The 17,984-nt window shown below is 39.7% G+C and overlaps 2 protein-coding genes across 2 annotated transcripts in view; one reads left to right on the top strand and one right to left on the bottom strand.

Moving 5' to 3' along the window:
* The window catches only part of LOC137996722 (uncharacterized), a 107,834-nt gene that overhangs the window by 73,763 nt on the left and 16,087 nt on the right, over positions 1-17,984 (bottom strand). The window lies entirely within an intron of this gene.
* LOC137994481 (uncharacterized) lies at positions 478-1,742 on the top strand. The gene has a single exon (XM_068840063.1). The coding sequence runs from the start codon at positions 628-630 to the stop codon at positions 1,270-1,272; it is 645 nt and encodes a 214-aa protein (XP_068696164.1). The 5' UTR covers positions 478-627; the 3' UTR covers positions 1,273-1,742.

Here is a 17,984-nt window from a genome sequence, read left to right as displayed (position 1 = left end):
GCGGAGCTAACAGGTAGGAGTTCAAAAGCGGACGAAAGTTTTACGAGGAACTCCAAACTTTTCTGTGCCCGTGACGGTAGCCTAATCGTAGCCGACACACCAGGCAGTAACGCATTGAAAGATAAATTGGACCACAACGTGGAGATAGCGAGCGCACTCAATTATAGACCCGTCTCAAAAATATTCATTGTTGTCAAAGCTGAGACTCGCATTGATTCCGTGGTCGACAATGCTCGAAAGTATGCTGATCGCTTTCTTGACCTCCCTATGAACCTGGTTGGTGTTCTTGTCACGCATATGGATTTGGTAGACTGGTCAGAGAATACCTTCTCAAAGAGGATAGACGATGAGCTTGGTATCGATACAGTGGTCTATTCTCGGATTACCCAAAACAGCGAAACACTGAAGAAAAACATATTAAAGACCTGCACTGAGACGTATAACCTGAAAGTGAATGATGAAAATTTTTTTAAGCTTTTTAAGATCCACAGCAGTCATCGAAAGATTCTTAAGTCCGCCAGCGATGAAGTTGAGAAGTTTTCAGACAAAAAGAAGGCTTTTGATGAGGCGAGAAAAGCTTTCAGTGGCAAAGATTTGGTTGACCTTGTTTTTGAGTTCCAGGCTTACATGACAGATGAAATTGTTGAAGCCCAGAAAAGGATGACCGACACCAACAACTTTACATTTGAAGGGGATGGTGCAGCCAATGAAGTTGGTCACGTTGCTAACATGGCGAATCAACTTCGCATGATTCTCTACGATATCAGAACGGAATGCCTCGGATTCCAGAGTGAGCATGGAGTATCTGAATTGCGCAAATGTCCACACTGTGGTCTCATTTGGACCAAGGTGGAAGGTTGTGACGGCGATACTACTTGTGGAAATAGACCTAACAATGTCAACGACTTCAGGGACCCAGCATACGCACAACTGGGCACCTTTTCGTTTAGATGGCTTGATGGTGGCAAACTTACAATCGAAAAGGCCAGCGGTAAGACCGTGAAATCTGAGAGAAGTTCGAGCAAGGAATTTGGGTGCGGAAAATCAATCAACTGGAAAGAGATGTCAACAGTTGCTGTCCCATCTGAATTCAGTGAAACGTGTAAGGTTGGAACAAGTGATATCAACATCCTACCACCAACTGCAGAAAATTTCCGAGACGATCTGGCTAAAAAGATAAATGCTGCCGGAAAAAAACTGACAGAACCGGAAGAACCACTGGAACCATCCCAGCCATCGGACGATACCAACCAAACATGTAATATTATATGATCAAGTTAGAAGTTATAAGGCATTACTTTAATTTATAACTATCTTGTCGCATATAAAAGCTGCTCTCACTAAGTTTGTAACCAAATTATGCAGTGATAAAGTCTGAATTGTTTTGTTCGCCAGACGTTTTCGTCGAAGTAAGAGGTCGACAATTAGATGGTGTTAACCTGGGGGTGGTTTGTATGGGAGGTCTGTATAGCTAAACCAAGTTTCCAGACACGATGAGGTCTGTACGAGCGATCGAGGTCAATAATCTCCCATGCAGACCAACCTTGCTTGGTCAATAGGATTTTTATTATATGGCCGAAGAAGAAATAATGAAAAGGGCAAAAGTAAATGACAAATTAATTGCAATTTCGATTTTCATATCTGCTTGTAGCTTCCTCGGATGGACTCAAATTCGCCAGCCCATTTTCTATACTTGCTTCCTCCTCAGGGTCTATTGCTTCTTCCATTTGGTTATCATTAATAGGAACAAGCCAGCTTTTTTCCTATTTTCAAGTCACAGTTTTGAGTTCAAATGTTACAACAAAGGTGGTTGAGATGTGAAGGCACTATAATCTACGGAGGTACTCCAAACCTTTCTGTGAAGGCACCAGAACCTTCATAGGATGGAACTTGAAATCTAGACAACGGTCCAGATCGATTTCAGCCAATCAAATTCTTGAATTTGGTTGTTTCCAGTCCTTTTGAGACCAGGTAATAATACTCCTCAAAAGACAAAAGTGTTTTAGGAACGGAATCAAATGTTCGCTTTTTTAGTGACCAGTAGTTGTAAAAGGTTAAAAGAAACTTCAGTGCAATCTGTTATCGAATGGTCTTATCCATTAAACAGTCTTTTTCAAAGTTAGAAATACTCCTTAAAATCGTGGACAAAAATGCTAGTTAATTAATGTTTATGGAATCCTCCTTAAAATTCGATTTGTGTTTTCAGTTTGATAGCCGCCTGTAATTGTTAAAGGTTGAAAGGGAAATTTAATATTAATTGTTAGTATGTCATGTACAGAAAAGGATATACCCTTCAGCGACGCTTATAGCAGCTCAGGGCTGTCCACTGAAACTTGATAGACGTTTTTGAACTAACATTGTTCAAAGCTCTCCCTTGTTGTTAGTCTTTGCAAGTTATGATGCTCGTATACGAACGTCGCTCTTAATAATGAGTTGTTTGAAAACCTAAAAGTGAATTATGCTGCGAAATTTCCATGATTTTTCTATGTGAAAAGCGTAAATAACGCGGGTTAATGTGATTCCCTAAAAAGAAATAAGAAGAACAAAGTAGTTTAACCTACTCAACAGGGAAAGGAACACTAAAATAGGGGAACCAACTGTTCGCCTCATAATGATTCCATATCGTCTTACTGCAATTAAGGTGCCAGCTTGCTTCAAATGGGAGCCTTCATCTAAAAGACGTATCACCGTATTTCAGGGTATCCACTCAATGAATGACTTTTTTTGGGATAGGTTCACTGTTTGGTCGTATGTATTCAAGTCGACAATACTTTAGACGCTGAACATTTAAATGACAGCAGTGGTTCATGTCGTCATACCTAAGTCAGTAACGAAAACATCTGTCAAATCGTCATTTTCTTGACAAACATTAAAATTACTTAGGAAACGTACTTTGTAGATAATTAGGGCGAGGATTCAGAATAGGTAATGTCGGAACAAGTCTTATAAATCTTCGGATCGTAATATTGTTAGTGTTAGAGCAAAGGCACACTGCATGCTTGTCAATAAGCTAAAGACGTTTGATAAAAAGAACTTAGAGGACATTGGATTTATAAAACAATTTTGCACTTGGAAAGTACTCGTCCAAGTATAATTATTATTCATTTTTTTCTGCAGGGCTCACTGTTAACCAAAAGCTCGGCATGTCGTATATTTGAAGTGTATTTCAGAAAAGATGAATTCCTGTGTAACAGGAACTTTTCGTTGAAATCACGTGATTGACATTTCTCAGGGAAATCGATTGTCTAGTGGATATTGCATTTGTCCGTTAATCTTGCCGTTCGATATTCGACCTAAATTCCAAATTCCTACTTGAAGAAGATAGTAATTGGATCTACTGGTAAACTGAACAAAGGCCTGTTCCAAACGTCGTGCTACTGCCGTGCCGAACTCAAATGAAATTGTCATTTCGATTTAAGCACGGCAGTAGCACGCCGTTTGAAACCATTAAGCGCGGCACGGCTGACTTAGGTTTGGCGGTGTCTGACATTTGCAGACTGCAGACTGGCCATAAATAGCGCTGATAAACAGTATTTAAGTCTAAGAACCCATTTTAAAACGGTTAGCTTTCAAGCCGAGGGCCGAGGGCCGAGGGCCGAGGGCCGAGGGCCATACTCGAGACCTCTGCCACAATTTTTTCCAATACGCAGTTATTGTTGCAACATTTGTCAGTAATAACAGAACATCGTTGCATTGCCCTTGGTCGTGTTTTGAATTCTGCGAACAGGTGGCTCAGTTGGTTGAGCACCAGGCTGCCATGCGGGAGGTCGTGAGTTCAACACTCAGGGTCTTAAAAGAACTGAGGAGAAAGTGCTGCTTTTGTAATTACATCCGCAAATGGTTAGACTTTCAAGTCTTCTCGGACAAAGACTATAAACCGTAGGCCCCGTCTCATAAATATCTTCCATGTTCATTAGTTCCCTGTGAGACCTTAAAGAACCCACACACTATTCGAGAAGAGTAGGGGATGAGGTTCCCGGTGTTGTGGCTGTCCTCTGTAAGTGTATGGGTGGGTGGGTATAGCAGGTCCACATCAGCTGAATAGCTGTCAAAACTTCAACCTGCCGTCAAACAAATAAAATAACAAACAAACAAGCCTAGTTAATATGGATAGCAACGTCAAGGCTTGTGATATGAACAATCATGATTGTAGTGGTACATCACCAAACAAAAGACCAATTGCATTTTTATACTTGAAGTGTCCCCTTCGTCTCGATGCGAGTGTTTGCCGGACACTCTTCCCACAAAACTAATTTTAGAAGGAAACGAAATAAGATTCCATAAACCGGACATCCAGGTCCTCCTCACTGCTCAGTAACCCAAGATGGCCGCCACTCGACAAGGGATTCTTTTTTATACTGAAAAGTTAAAAATAAGTCAATGTCAGTTCATAAAAACAGTCACCAGTCTCCTACAAACGTCAACTAGGAGTGATTGTAAAATAACTACAGCTCCCCTCCAGATTTATCGTGCATGCAAAAACGTTTTTCCTGAAGCAGACCTACTCTCTTTCGAATTCGCCACGAACTCCTTATTCTGTTTTATTACTTGCGCTTAACAAAGATTCCTTTGGAACTACTTCAATGACGAAGTATTCAAATACCATAGATACCTCGACTAGAGTCTGTTCGAGAAAAATCGTCTCTAATTTCTTTCTTCTGTTTGCGGTGAGTATATGCGTACATTACGTGATTGTAATTGTCACTCACATCGGTTCCAAAAATGGAAATAATATTAAGGACGTTCGCGCGAAAATCTTCCCACATTGAAATTTGTTTCATTTCTCTCCTGAAGTTAGGTCCTAAATTACTTATTCCAAAAATGAAAAAAATTGGGGGTCACCGACTTTGTTTCGGAGAAAAATGCAAGGGAAAAATGCCCTAATTTCGACAGATAGGTTATCATGACGAGATGTAGCCTCATCTACTCATCCGTTGAAAATCATAAAAATAATATGTTAGAGTCAATGTTAGAAATATAGGAGTGGGTTTTTTAGATAATTGCATGCCGGTGGGGATGTCGTAAACGGTAGAGTTAATCCTCAACGAGCGTTTTCGCAAAGCGATACCTGTCGTAACCACTTCCGGAACTCGGGACACACGGAAAGAAAAAAAAGAAAAAAAGATAACTTCTTACATTGTGATTTTTTTCATTTCAACATCTTTTGTAGATTGTAAGAAGAGTAAATGATTCATGTCTTAAAAAATAGGGGGCACCGATTATCTAAACGAGTAAAATCGATGCGATGTTGCGAAGCTCTTAGAAAATTTAGTTTGTCACGATTTTGCGTGACCTGTCGGGGGGAAGGACTGGAACCCAAGACAGGATCGATCGATGAAAGGTTTTTGTAAGAAAAACTTTCTCGAGCATAGCAACGAAGTTTCAAGCAGGCATTATCTTTATTTGGTTAGTGTTTTGTATCATATCTCTCCATTGCCGTCTTTCTCATCTTCTGGAGTGTGGTTTTTGTGAAATATAATCACTGGCTGTTTCCTCCTAGGTCCGCACTATTCAAGTGCATTAGGAGGAGAAGATAATTCTGCTCTATTTTCATGAAAGTAAAGGAAAAGAACTTCAAAAAATGCATTTATTTTGAACTAAGAATTTCGTAACGTAATAAAAACATTTTTTAAAACCAACTCCATAAAATTTACGCAACGTCGCCGACTAAAACTAACCTTCCTCGAGTTTTCAAAACTTTTGACCACTACTCCATTAGCGACCTTTTCCAGCCACCCGGTCCTTTCTCTTTAACGGTTCGTGATGAATTGAAAATAAATGTGCTATTCTTTAGCCGACCTAGAAATTTTTCCCCGGCGTTTTTGTTGCCATAAGATCTTAACTAATGCTTGAAGTAATGCGTGACATATTACAGTCGCGTCATCTGCGCAGTAAAAGTTGCGCACAAACAATTAGCGCGAACGTCCTTGAAGAAGCTCGAAAGGGTTTTTAACTGCGCGCGCTCGCGTAACCTACACACGTCATAACTAAGAAACAAGCGTCAGCTGAATGAATCAAATCAAAAGTAGCGGACGCAACACACCGGAAGTGAAAATAGGCGTAAAATCGCACGCACCGGAAATAAAACCTGTGGGAAAAAATTGTCTTTATCTCGAAATTTTGCTCGGTGACCTATCTGGATTTTTTGCATGTACGTATCATTCACGATGGCATTTCAAATAAAAAAGTTTCAGGGAAAGTTATCAAGTACAATTTTCTGTAAACTATAAAAGCACCGTTTTCGATGTATCTTAAATTCTACTAGATAACTTTTCGTCATACTAGCTAAGAAGTTAAAGAGTTTATGGGGATTTCCAACAAAGAAATCAAAACGGTAGGTCACTGACTTAGGTTTTGAGATAATTTTCAAAAACTGGAATTTAGAGGGCCTTTCTGTGGACCTGGTGTGTTGCCATGGTAACCTATATGACGCGTCATAAGTGCCCTTAAAGTATTAGCCAACAATAGAGTTGCAAAGATATTTACAGTTTGCGTACACTATGAAATATCCTATTTGGTTACTTTCATCGTTTCACAAACACTATAGCAACGAAAAACCCTTTCGAGCCTCCTTCAACAATTCAACTATTACATAGGTAGATGAAAACGCTTTATCAACGTTGCCCCCACTTAACCAAAATTTGAAACATTTCAGTTGCTTAAGAAGCTCATGATTTATAACTAAAAGATGTTATTAGGTAAGTATTACATGTATTAAAACTTACTGTTCTGGGATTTAGCCTTTCTTTTAGAACTTTCTTTACAGGCCACTGCCTTTTTGCTGCAGCACAGTTCTTTTCGGTTTGAACCAGTGGGAAAGGTTTATGGGAACATGAGCTCTCCCAACAAATGTGTCCCTAGTATCTTAACGCCATTATTTTGAAAGGGTTAGGAGGTGGATTATGTACCTAGCATATTAATGCCATTGTTTTGAAAGGGAGGCTGTGTCCTATCTGTGGTAGTAATCTTAAATAACTGGCGTTTTCATTCTTAGAGATCTCGTGCCAAGATCATGTTATGAGACAAAACAGGAGCCCATGAGTAGGAACAGGTCCAAATCTTGGCAGAGTCATGACAAACTATCAGGTTGTTACTGTTCTACATGTACATTCTTATGGAACCAAACATGATGCACACTTCCAAAATCACGCATTTTCCGCAAAGAGGGTACTAAAAAAGAACTGATGTCCCACACACATGGTACTTGTTGGGCGTCTGTGATAAATGGAACATACTTCAGCACATTTGAAAGTTCTATCAGAGCAAAATAGATACTGCACCAATGATGAACGGTTAACATCAGGAGCCCATCACCCGGAGCCTCCATCCAGACTATATCCTTGAGTCAACCTTTGCCCGTATCTTTTTATTTTTAGAATATTTTGTGAGACGAACGCGATCACTGGTGCGTGACTGCTTGTGACGTAATACAATAACTTTGTTCTGATTGGACGGCATAATGAATTCGCGGGAATTCGAACGTCTAAAAATAAAAAGATACGGGATAAGGTTGTCTCCAAGGGTTTATATGGGAGATTGAGGCCCCGGGTGATGGGCTCCTGTTAACATTTATTATTATCAAAAAAGGCATGGAAAATGTCATTTATAATAAATTCAATTTCTTACTACCGAGAGTCACCATATCTTCCGTCCTAAATCTCTCATTGGCATTTTCAAACCGTTTCTATGTGGATTTTTAAAATGCCATATCAGTACACATGAGTAGCACGGAACATTTCATTTAAGCACTTTTACTCACGTATCTATCATTGGTGTCTGAGAGACAAGATGGTTTTGATTTCCCATAGAGTCCTTAAAATTCCTTCCACAAGAATAATTCCAACTTGCTGGATAACTAAACTAATCATAAAAATTACAATTTCCTTGATTGTGATTGGTTTAAAAACACCTGTCGAACAGTTTGGTATCGGACAGTTCAATAAGCCAATCACATTAAGTTGCTGTTTAAATCAACCAATCACACCTTGGTGTCAATCACCATAGAAACAGAGTACAGATTCCTAAATTGGGGCTTTCTTTCTTTCTTTCTTTCTTTCTTTCTTTCTTTCTTTCTTTTTTTCTCTCTGTCTTTCTTTCTTTCTTTCTTTCAGAGCGACATTAAGCAATTTATGCCTCCTTTGTAAGTCTTTTAACGCAAATTTTCCCTATCTTTTCATTAACTTGGCTCTTCTTCTTTTCTTGGAAATTATAATTATTTTTATGATTAATTGGTAAGAGGACTTTGCGTCATCCAATTTCAGTCTGTAATCATACTTGTGATAAACAAATCGGACTCCTACTGCGCAGTCGTCTGATTTTGTTGTCACTTGTATGATTACTCCTAATACCATTACTAATTTTTCTCTAAAGGCCATTAATATTATATGTCTACATCGAAGAAAAGCTGTGGCCTTTTCAGAACGCATTAATGACAAGTGTCTGTGATGTGCATAGATCTATAGTACAAAAATAATTCAGTCGATCTCATTTCATGTACTTTTGAACATTGGCAAAGATTAACTAGTCTGTCGATGTCTCCATGAGTGTGGTGTACTAACAGTGTATTTCCAAAAACCTGCAACAGTATCAGTTCAAAGACAGTTCACAAGCTATTTTGATTCGTTGCGGAATCACAGATCTAATGACGTAATCACCTCATCGGCCCTCAAAGTACTCCAAAAAATTCAGAATCTCGCAGTGCAGATTTCGCTGAGCTTCACGACAAAGAAAAGAAAAATGCCTTGATCCATCCACATCTTTTACTTTACTTTACTTTATTCAATTCACAGAAAAGAAGCAAATTACAAGTATGACTTAACTATAACACTAAAACGAGCATGCTGTTGGAAACCCACAGAACAGGAACGAACTTCCCTAACAAGTGTAGGCTACCAAAATAATAATAATAATAATAATAATAATAATAATAATAATAAATAAATAAAATAAATTACTAAATAAATAAAAAATTAAAAAGTAAAAAATAAAAAATATACATAAAACAGTCATGGCGATCGATCTGAAGACAAAACAACTTTAACTCTTGTTTGAACTCAGAAACTGAGTCACTTTTTTTAACAGGTAACTTATTCCATGAACGTACAACCCTAGGGAAAAAAGAATACTTGAATGTGTCAGTTCTAGCATAAATACTTTTAAACACTAGTTCAGTATTTCTTAAAATATAAGATTCATGTTCGAGTTCATATTGTAGATAACCAGACACATCAAGGTCATATTGACCGTGTAGACATATTTAAATAGGAAAAGTAAATCCAAGTAGATTCTTCTCGAGGAAAGTGACATCAGGCCAGTTTTCAATAAACGATCAGAATATCATGACTTGCTTCCAACCATAAGTTTGGTAGCACGACACAGTACACCTTAGCTTCAATCATATTGCTTACATAGGCCTGATGAGGAGACCAGACTCGTGAAGCATAGTCAAGATGAGGTCTAACAAGATGAATATAAAGCTTTTTGATAACATCAATGTTAGCGTGGGTTTCACAAGTTCTTAGACGTAGCACTTTATTAGCTTTATTTACTTTGTTTACAATGTGATCATGCCAGGAAAGCTTGCTATTAACTAAAACACCTAGGTCTTCTCACGTGCAGATTTTGATAATATATTGCCAACAATAAAATATGTGCTTTCTAACCGCTTTTGCTTTTTCGTAAGACTAAGATGTTTACATTTAGAGGCATTATAATACATTCCCCATAACTCACTCCAATCTACAATTGTATTGAGTTCAGACTGAATAATTGCTTGCTCAGCTGGATCAAGCAATTTCCTATGACACTTAGCATCATCTGCATAAAGGGGCATACTTGTGTCATTTATAAAAATGAGGAAAAGGAGAGGGCCAATAGGATCCCTGTGGAACACCAGAAGGGACATATCTCCAATAAGAAGCAAATTCATCAATCACAGTTCTATGACGTCTGTTAGTAGGATAACTCCTTTACCATGCTAAGAGTGGATCCCTCACACCGAACATTTCTAATTTATATAGCAGCTGCAGGCGAAGCATAAACTTGAATACTCCGGATATTTTGTAGACTTACTTTTCATCGACACTGCTAACGCAGAGATCAGTTTTGGAGGTTGAACCGAGGTGGTTTGAAAGAGGTGTGAAGGAAGCCATCCACATTCGGACTCTATGCCCGTCACTCAAGAAGGACGGAGGCCGCCACAACTTGTCCCCTATCTGGACCAACCTCCTCAGGAACAGAGGGAGGGGGGCCACTCGGAAACCTCACATATTAATTTTTCAACTCGCTACTAACTTCTTTCTTTTTCAATTTTGAGCATTGCGACAATTTGCGACATTTTTTTCCGCATCTCGCGATTTTTTTTTTCAGGATCTCGCGACTGTTTTTTTTTTCTCGACCAGCACCCTTTTTTCGGTAAAAAGAAGCCGCTGTTTCAAAATAGTGGAGACTCACATGAAGCACTTTCTTTCATACGCCATGACTTTCAATGTTGAGAATGGGAAGCGATAGCTGGTTTAATATCTTAGTTGCCAATACTTCCCACTGTTGTTATCTAAGAGTTTCATAGCATACTGTTTATATGGAGAGTCACATATAACTTCAGACGTGTTATTGCAATCATTTAATAATTATGTATCGGAAACTGAACGGGAAGTAATTGAGAATTGCCGTGGGCTGAATTTTATGACAACTGCTGGGTGTGTTAAGTAGCTTCGGTTTTTTAAAAGATCAATATCGAAAGAAAATGCCAGTCAAATTTTAACAGAAATAGTTCACAAAGAAATAATTCAAAGGCCACAATACGTGGCCGAATGCTGGAAAGATATACTAGGCTACCTTACATTTCCATCCGTTGCGGCACTGGACGAACTTTACGATCGACCGGTACCCAGTGTAGGTAAGGTCATGGAAAAAATTAAAAGCTAGCCCAACAGTAATGGCGGGAAAGAGAGTCCTTTGTTCTTTCCGGGGGAAATATATTACATAACCCCCAAATCAACTGTCTGAAAAGCTAGGTGCGGCTTTGATTGTTTTAAGGGAAGAGCGGGGCTAATGAACAGCTAATTTAAATGCGAGGGGATTATGTGTTAATATGCAAGGGGGATAAGTGACACTCCACGTGAACTCAAAGCACACGCTTGACGTTCTGAAATGGCGAAAAGACAAGGCGTCCTGGACAACTTTTTTGCCGTCGTACCAAAAAAATTAAAAGGTTGGTTATTAGCGATTTTATAAAATTCGGCTTTTCAACATAATAGATTGGAACTGACTGATGTAAATGAGCTAGCAAAGGTCACGACCTCAGAACGATGTTTTATATGCGACCAGCGAAGTTCACTGTCCACAGAATAGTTTGGAAGCAACCTCACTAATAAACATCGTAATAACAATATGCACGGTGGTTATTAATAGAATGCTAAATGGTGAAAACAAGCCGCTCTTTTTCCTCAAATCTTTTACAAATCGTTTCGGTGAAAATTTTACGGTTCTAAATCACGTAGTATTTTCTTTTTTGCTAGTATTTTATAGTATAAAGTGTTTATGAATGTTATATTAGGTGTTTAAGTAGCTAACCACTGTCCATGATTTTCCGCTCATTCGCGAAAAGTTGACAGGGCTCCTTATCCATAAGTCTCATCACTCCACTTTAATAAAAGTTCGTGAAATAAAAAGCATAAAAAATTCAACATGAAAAGAAATCAGAAGGTTCGCAAATTCTCTTGAATTATTTTACTTTTACGCCTATGACTTGTAGTTTTCATGATTACATTTGTGTTCCACTAGAACTGAGATAAGTTTTCTTTTTTTCTTTTTTTTTTCCGATCCGAACGACAGAAAGTTACAATTGTATCAGTTCCCTTACATTCTTATAAATCTTCACAGTGAAAAAATTAAGTTCTACGGCGGACCCACCCGCTAATTCGGATTATATTGATGTAGAAGCCGAAACTGTCCAAGGTACAGTAATTGCTTGTTCCACACAAGTTCAACGAAGAAAAGATCCAAGTAAGGAAAAGAACAAGAACCCAAGCAAGGACAAGTCCTCTCAACTTTGGACTGCAGAACTTCAAGAGTTAAAATTTTTGACAACATCATTCAGTGATTCGGCTGACACACATGCTAGTATACACAGTTACCACAAGTGCAAAAATCAAAATGTAACACCCTTTCTTCCCAGGAGGTCAGTCGTTTGAATAAGGAGTCTGTCGATGGTTTTCAACATCCCTGGATAATTAACAATTATTCCATGAGCGCGCGTTGGATATGAGATGGTAAATAGTCAACGAGGCGCGTAGCGCCGAGTTGGCTATAACCACTCTCATATCCAACAAGCGCGAATGGAATAATTGTTTTATTAAATTCCTTAAACTCCAAAAGTTTAGAAGTACGAAATACGAGCGAAGAAAGTGAGAAAATCCTAGCGAAATCGAAAAAAGTTGATGAAGATGCGATGTTGTGTAATACCTCGTGGTCAGACAGACGCAAGCTCATCACAAAAACATTTCTTACCTTTTCACGTATCTCTAAGCTTCGAAAGTGATCCAAACTTTCCACAAAAACGTTTTTCTTTTGCTTTATACCGAAAGAAATTTCGCTTTCTGGCGTAAACGTTTTTAGTTTAGCAACGCTAAGCGCAATCATTTACCATATAAGGTCAAACTAAGTTATATGAGCTGATAACCGAGATTGAGTGAACCAATCAGAGCACGAGAATTGCATTATCCGAGGTTGAGAATTTAATAATAGATGATAGCCTTACCTAGTACTCCAGTAGTACCGGTGTGAACTGGAGGGACAGGGAATGTTCTGTTTATTGTGCAGAAAACATGGCACTTCGAATTACCAAAACCAAAGCAAGTACAGCCTTGAACCAGCCGTTAGGTTTAAACGAAAAGCAGTTGAAGATCATGCAAATTCTCAACAACATGCAGCTGCTCTTACCGTAGACTTGCTCACGAGTCGAGCTTTTGAGCGCGATCGTACGTTACCGCAGAGCTTCTCAGCAGAGTTTCGACTTTTGAAGAAGAAGTGACAAAAATTCAAGATACTAGAAAATGATGAAGTCTACAATAAAACTTTGCTTGCTATGTACTGGATTGCCAAGGAGGAGATCCCAAACAAGAAGTTCACTAGTCTTCTGTCAGTTCTTCAGCAACCAGGGCTTGAAGATATCAAGCCGGTATTTCAAACATCGTTCAGCTGGTTCAATCAGAGAAATGTTTCTTCTCATTGGCAGCGTTTTGAAAACACAGTTAGTAGATGATATATCAAGAGCCAAGTGCCTTGGCCCCCTGACAGATGAAGTATGTGATGTTTCTAACAAAGAGCAGCTAGTAACATTTGTGAAGTTTGTCCATCCCGAAACTGGCAACTGAGCAAAGACTGCATTCTTTGCCTCAAGAAGTCAGTTGGAGAATTCAAGCTCAGCAAATGCTAAAACAATATCAGATGCTCTCGTTGCACAAGTAGAAGATGCAGAGATCGATAAAAGGAAGCTTGCAAGTTTTTCCTCTGATGGAGCTTCAGTAATGACGGGAAAAAGAAATGGTGTGACTTCCAGATTGCGAGCTGGTAACAAGACCTTAAGAAATGTGCACTGCATTTGCCATCGTTTGGCACTGGCATGTGGCGATGCCAATGGCACGATTTCCTACATCAAGCAAGTAGAGAAAGTTCTCCTCCAGGTGTGGTCTTTCTTTGACTCCCTATACTTGGCCAACTGAGCAAAACTTTCCAACAAGGGGAAGTTTGTTTAGCATCCATCGCTTTTTTCGCTCGTATTTCGCACTTCTATACGCGCTTGTTGGATATGAGACTGTTTATAGCCAAGTCGGCGTTACGCGCCTCGTTGGCTATTTACCATCACATATCCAACGCGCGCTCATGGAATAATTGTTAAATATATATTTATAAATTTGTTTGCTTTATTTTAAGTTTTATAAAGGGTTGAGCGGTCGATTTCTTTTTCAAGACGTACTGTTATCTGATTTGCATTTTTGGTTGGATTTATCAGGTAGCTACGGAAGCATCATCAAGGGGTGGGGATCCATAGCCTGTGTACAGCCGCCCCCTTCCCTCAAGAAAAAATCAAAAAGGGAGCAATTTTCTTGAGGAAAGGGGGCGGCTGTAAACAGGCTAGGGATCCAAAGCTGTCGTAGGGGTCAAACCTCGTTCCCAGGACCTCTCCCTTCCTTGGCTTCTAGCCCAGAAGCCAAGTGAGAGGTCCTGGGAACGACGTTGATAATAGTCATGCAAAATGCTCATCGATTTGCTAAAAAAGGAAAGGGTGCCCCCATAAATGGTAATATACGTCCTTATTTTCTCTCGGTTCATTGCAGTGTACATTAATAGCCCATTTCCGAGTTGCTGCATGCCTCAGTTTCAAAGCGAGTCCTGGTGCACAAACATTCAAATTCACCTTTATCACGCGGCGGCCATTTTGGAGTCCGTGGGGAATAAAGGCTTTGTTTTTGCATTGTCTTTGCCCGTCCAACCTCACAGTGAATGAGAGGTTCGACGGGCAAAATCTTTTGTTTGGACATTGAGTGATATGGGTCTCTGGAAATGAGTTGCGTACTCTTATGCAAATCAAACACATTTCCCTACAATAGTTGAGCACCGAGACTCACTTCGAAACCGAGACAAACAGCAATTCGGAAATGGCCCATTGGACAGATTAATTTTCCCTGGACGTAGCACAGATAAAGTATTTTGTATGTTCAGCAAGGGTCTATCTGACAAATGCTTGCAGTCGTAACACTTCGTTGGCTCCTCTTGCACAAGAGGAGTATATTTCTTTCTGAATTCCACACCAGTACTTTTATTTTAAGAAACAAATTGTTGCAGTTTTTTTATATGATATGCAGGGTTTTTTAGGTTCAGTGAGATCGCAAACCTGACCAAATTAAGGATGTAACATTTTGTAGCACTCACTTAACTGTAAGAGTTACTAAAAGCAAAATAAACCAACTTAGAAAGGGCAATGAAGTAGTAGTAATCACTCTCTCAGACAAGGTGACACGTCCTGTTATGAACATAGAATAGTATATTTTGTTGGCAAATATTGATATTTTCTTAAGTTTGATATTTCTTATATTTGTTCAAACCATTCCGAAACCATTAGTTTAAGCAAAAGAAAATGGTTACACACTTATTCAGAAATTTAAATCGCTGAGATAGACTAGAGCAAGAGAATCCATCGTGGGGTTGCTACAGGAGTTCGTACCAGATACGGTCACTGAGAATGAGCTTGCTCATATAGTAGTCTACCACACTTTATTGTCAATCTGGTTACGTCATTGTTGGAACTGACGGATAATGAAATTGGATCTGTTGCTCAAATCAAATTGACTCACATCAAATCGTAACTTGGTTTTTGAGGCGAGGGGAAACCGAGAACGCGGAGAAAACCTCTCGGTGCAGAGTAGAGAACCAACAAACTCAACCCACATGAGACGCCAAGTCTGGGAATCGAACCCGGGCCACATTGGTGGGAGGCGAGTGCTCTCACCACTGCGCCATTCCTGTTCCCTTGTCTTTGTATTTCAGGATACTGCGATTTTGCCTTTCAATTTCGCCATTTGCATGTCGCCATAATAATATCGTTATATACCTAGACTTTCACTCAGCAAAACGAACACTTTGATTGGTTGATTCTTGGTCATGTGCCCGTGATCAAATTCAAATGTATCCCGACCGGGATACAATTCCGCAGTTGCAGCCCGCTCCGGATGTTTTGCTGCAAGGACTAAGTCTAAAGATATAACAAAGCACTTAAAGGGACACGGTCACGGTCTGCGCATGCTCGTGTAGCTGATCGACTTGGTCTCCGGAAACACCAGGACTCGACGAAAAACAAAACCAACCGACGGTTTCCCTCGGGACCATTCATTAAGTGTATAATAATCAATGATATTTACCCAGGAAGCTCCACTCACCCGAAAGTGTTTTTCAGGGAGGTCCTGCATCCCATCAAATGTTGTTTTTTGAGGAGAGAGGAAAACCGGAGAAAAACCTCTCGGAGTAGAGTAAAGAAGCAACAAGAAACTTAACCCACATATGGACACGAGTCCGGAATCGAACCCGGGCCACATTGGTGGGAGGCGAGTACTCTCACCACTGAGCCACCCCTGCTCTCCATGCAGAAGAATTTGAGTCCACCCGAGGAAGCTACGAGTACAAATGATTTCGAAGTTTAGCTGGGATTTTTTCATTTAGATTTTGCTTTCTCCATGCAGAAGAATTTGAGTCCATCCGAGGAAACTACGAGTAAAAATGATTTCGAAGTTAAGCTGGGCTTTTTTCATTTAGATTTTGTTTTCTCCATGCAGAAGAATTTGAGTCCATCCGAGGAAGCTACGAGTAAAAATGATTTCGAAGTTTAGCTGGGAATTTTTCATTTAGATTTTGTTCTTTTTCACTATTTCTCTTTTTGCCATATGATTGTCAAGAAATTAATTCTCACCAGTTTATAAATAGTTTCAGCCACACATCTAGTTCATTAAATGTTAGTGCTAACTGCCTGTATTGTATCATTCCTTTGTGTATTACGACAAAATCCATCTGTCAATGGCGGTGTTCGTGAAAATATTGCAAAATATTTGTTTTAAATTGAAATAATTAATAAAATAATACATTGTAACTCATAATTAGCTTACATAATATAACAACATTTGTTAGTATGGTTCGATCCAAATGGCTGAAGTGGTCTTTCTGGTTTTGCCGACTTTCTTCCGGCAGCATCTATCATTTTAGACGACGGCTCTTCGCGGACATTTGCTGACGATGGTGGGGGGATATCAACAACACTTGTTCCATGGTTCGATTGCTTGGACTTTCTTTTTCGTTTTGTCGACTTTCTTCCGGCAGCGTCTGTCATTTTAGAAGGCTCTTCTCGGAAATTTGCTGCGGATGGTTGTAGGGTATTGATATCACTTGTTCCGACCTTAACCGTTTCATTGAATTCAGATGGGACCTCAACTGTTGCCATCTCTTTCCAGTTGATTGACTTTCCGCATCCAAATTGCGGTTTAGCACTTCTATCAGATTTCACGGTCTTAGGGCTGATCTTGGTGATGCGAAGCCGACCATCAACAAGCCATCTAAACGAGAAGGTGCCCAGTTCAGCGTATGCTGGATCCCTGAAGTCGTTGACATTGACAAGCCGATTTCCACAGGTTGTATTGCCTTCACAGCCTTCTGGCTTGGTCCAAATGGTACCACAGTGTGGACATTTACGCAATTCAGATACTCCATGCTCAGTCTGGTATCCGAGACATTCCGTTCTGATATCGTGGAGAACCATGCGAAGTTGATTCACCATGTTAGCAACGTGACCAGCTTCAATGGCTGCAACATCACCTTCAAATGTAAAGTTGTTGGTCTTGGACATCCTCTTCTGGGCTTCAACGATCTCATCTGTCATGTAAGCCTGGAACTCAAAAACAAGGTCAATCAAATGCTTACCACTGAATGCTTTTCTTTCCTCATCAAAAGCCCTCTTTTTGTCTGAAAACTTCTTAACTTCATCACTGGTGGACTTTAGAATCTTTCGATGATTGCTAGGGATTTTGAACAGCTCAAAAAAGTTCTCATCATCCACTGTCAAGTTATGCTCTTCATCGCAGGTACTGATTATGTTTTTCTTTAGTGTCTCGTGGTTTGTGGTAATCCAGGAAAAGACAACCGTATCGATACCAAGCTCATCTTCTATCCGCGGTATGAATTCCTTCTCCGTCCAGTCTACCATATCCATATGCGTGACAAGAACCCCTACTACGTCCATAGGGAGCTCTACAAAGCGATCAGCATACTTGCGAGCATTGTCGACCACAGAATCAATGCGAGTCTCCGCTTTAACGACAATAAATATTCTTGAGACAGGGTTAAAATTGAGTGCCCTTGCTATCTCCAAGTTGTGATCCAATTTATCCTTCGATGCGTTGCCGCCTGGTGTGTCGGCTACAACAAGGTTGCCATCAGGG

The sequence above is a fragment of the Montipora foliosa genome, chromosome 3 (genome assembly GCF_036669935.1).
Source record: "Montipora foliosa isolate CH-2021 chromosome 3, ASM3666993v2, whole genome shotgun sequence".
Classification (NCBI taxonomy): domain Eukaryota; kingdom Metazoa; phylum Cnidaria; class Anthozoa; order Scleractinia; family Acroporidae; genus Montipora; species Montipora foliosa.
The sequence above is the reverse complement of the archived record's forward strand: the minus strand, read 5'-3'. Positions and strand labels throughout refer to the sequence as shown.

What these genes read in the sequence shown, in the direction of transcription:
- LOC137994481 (XM_068840063.1), top strand. Translation starts at nt 628, where the DNA reads ATGACAGATGAAATTGTTGAAGCCCAGAAAAGGATGACCGACACCAAC.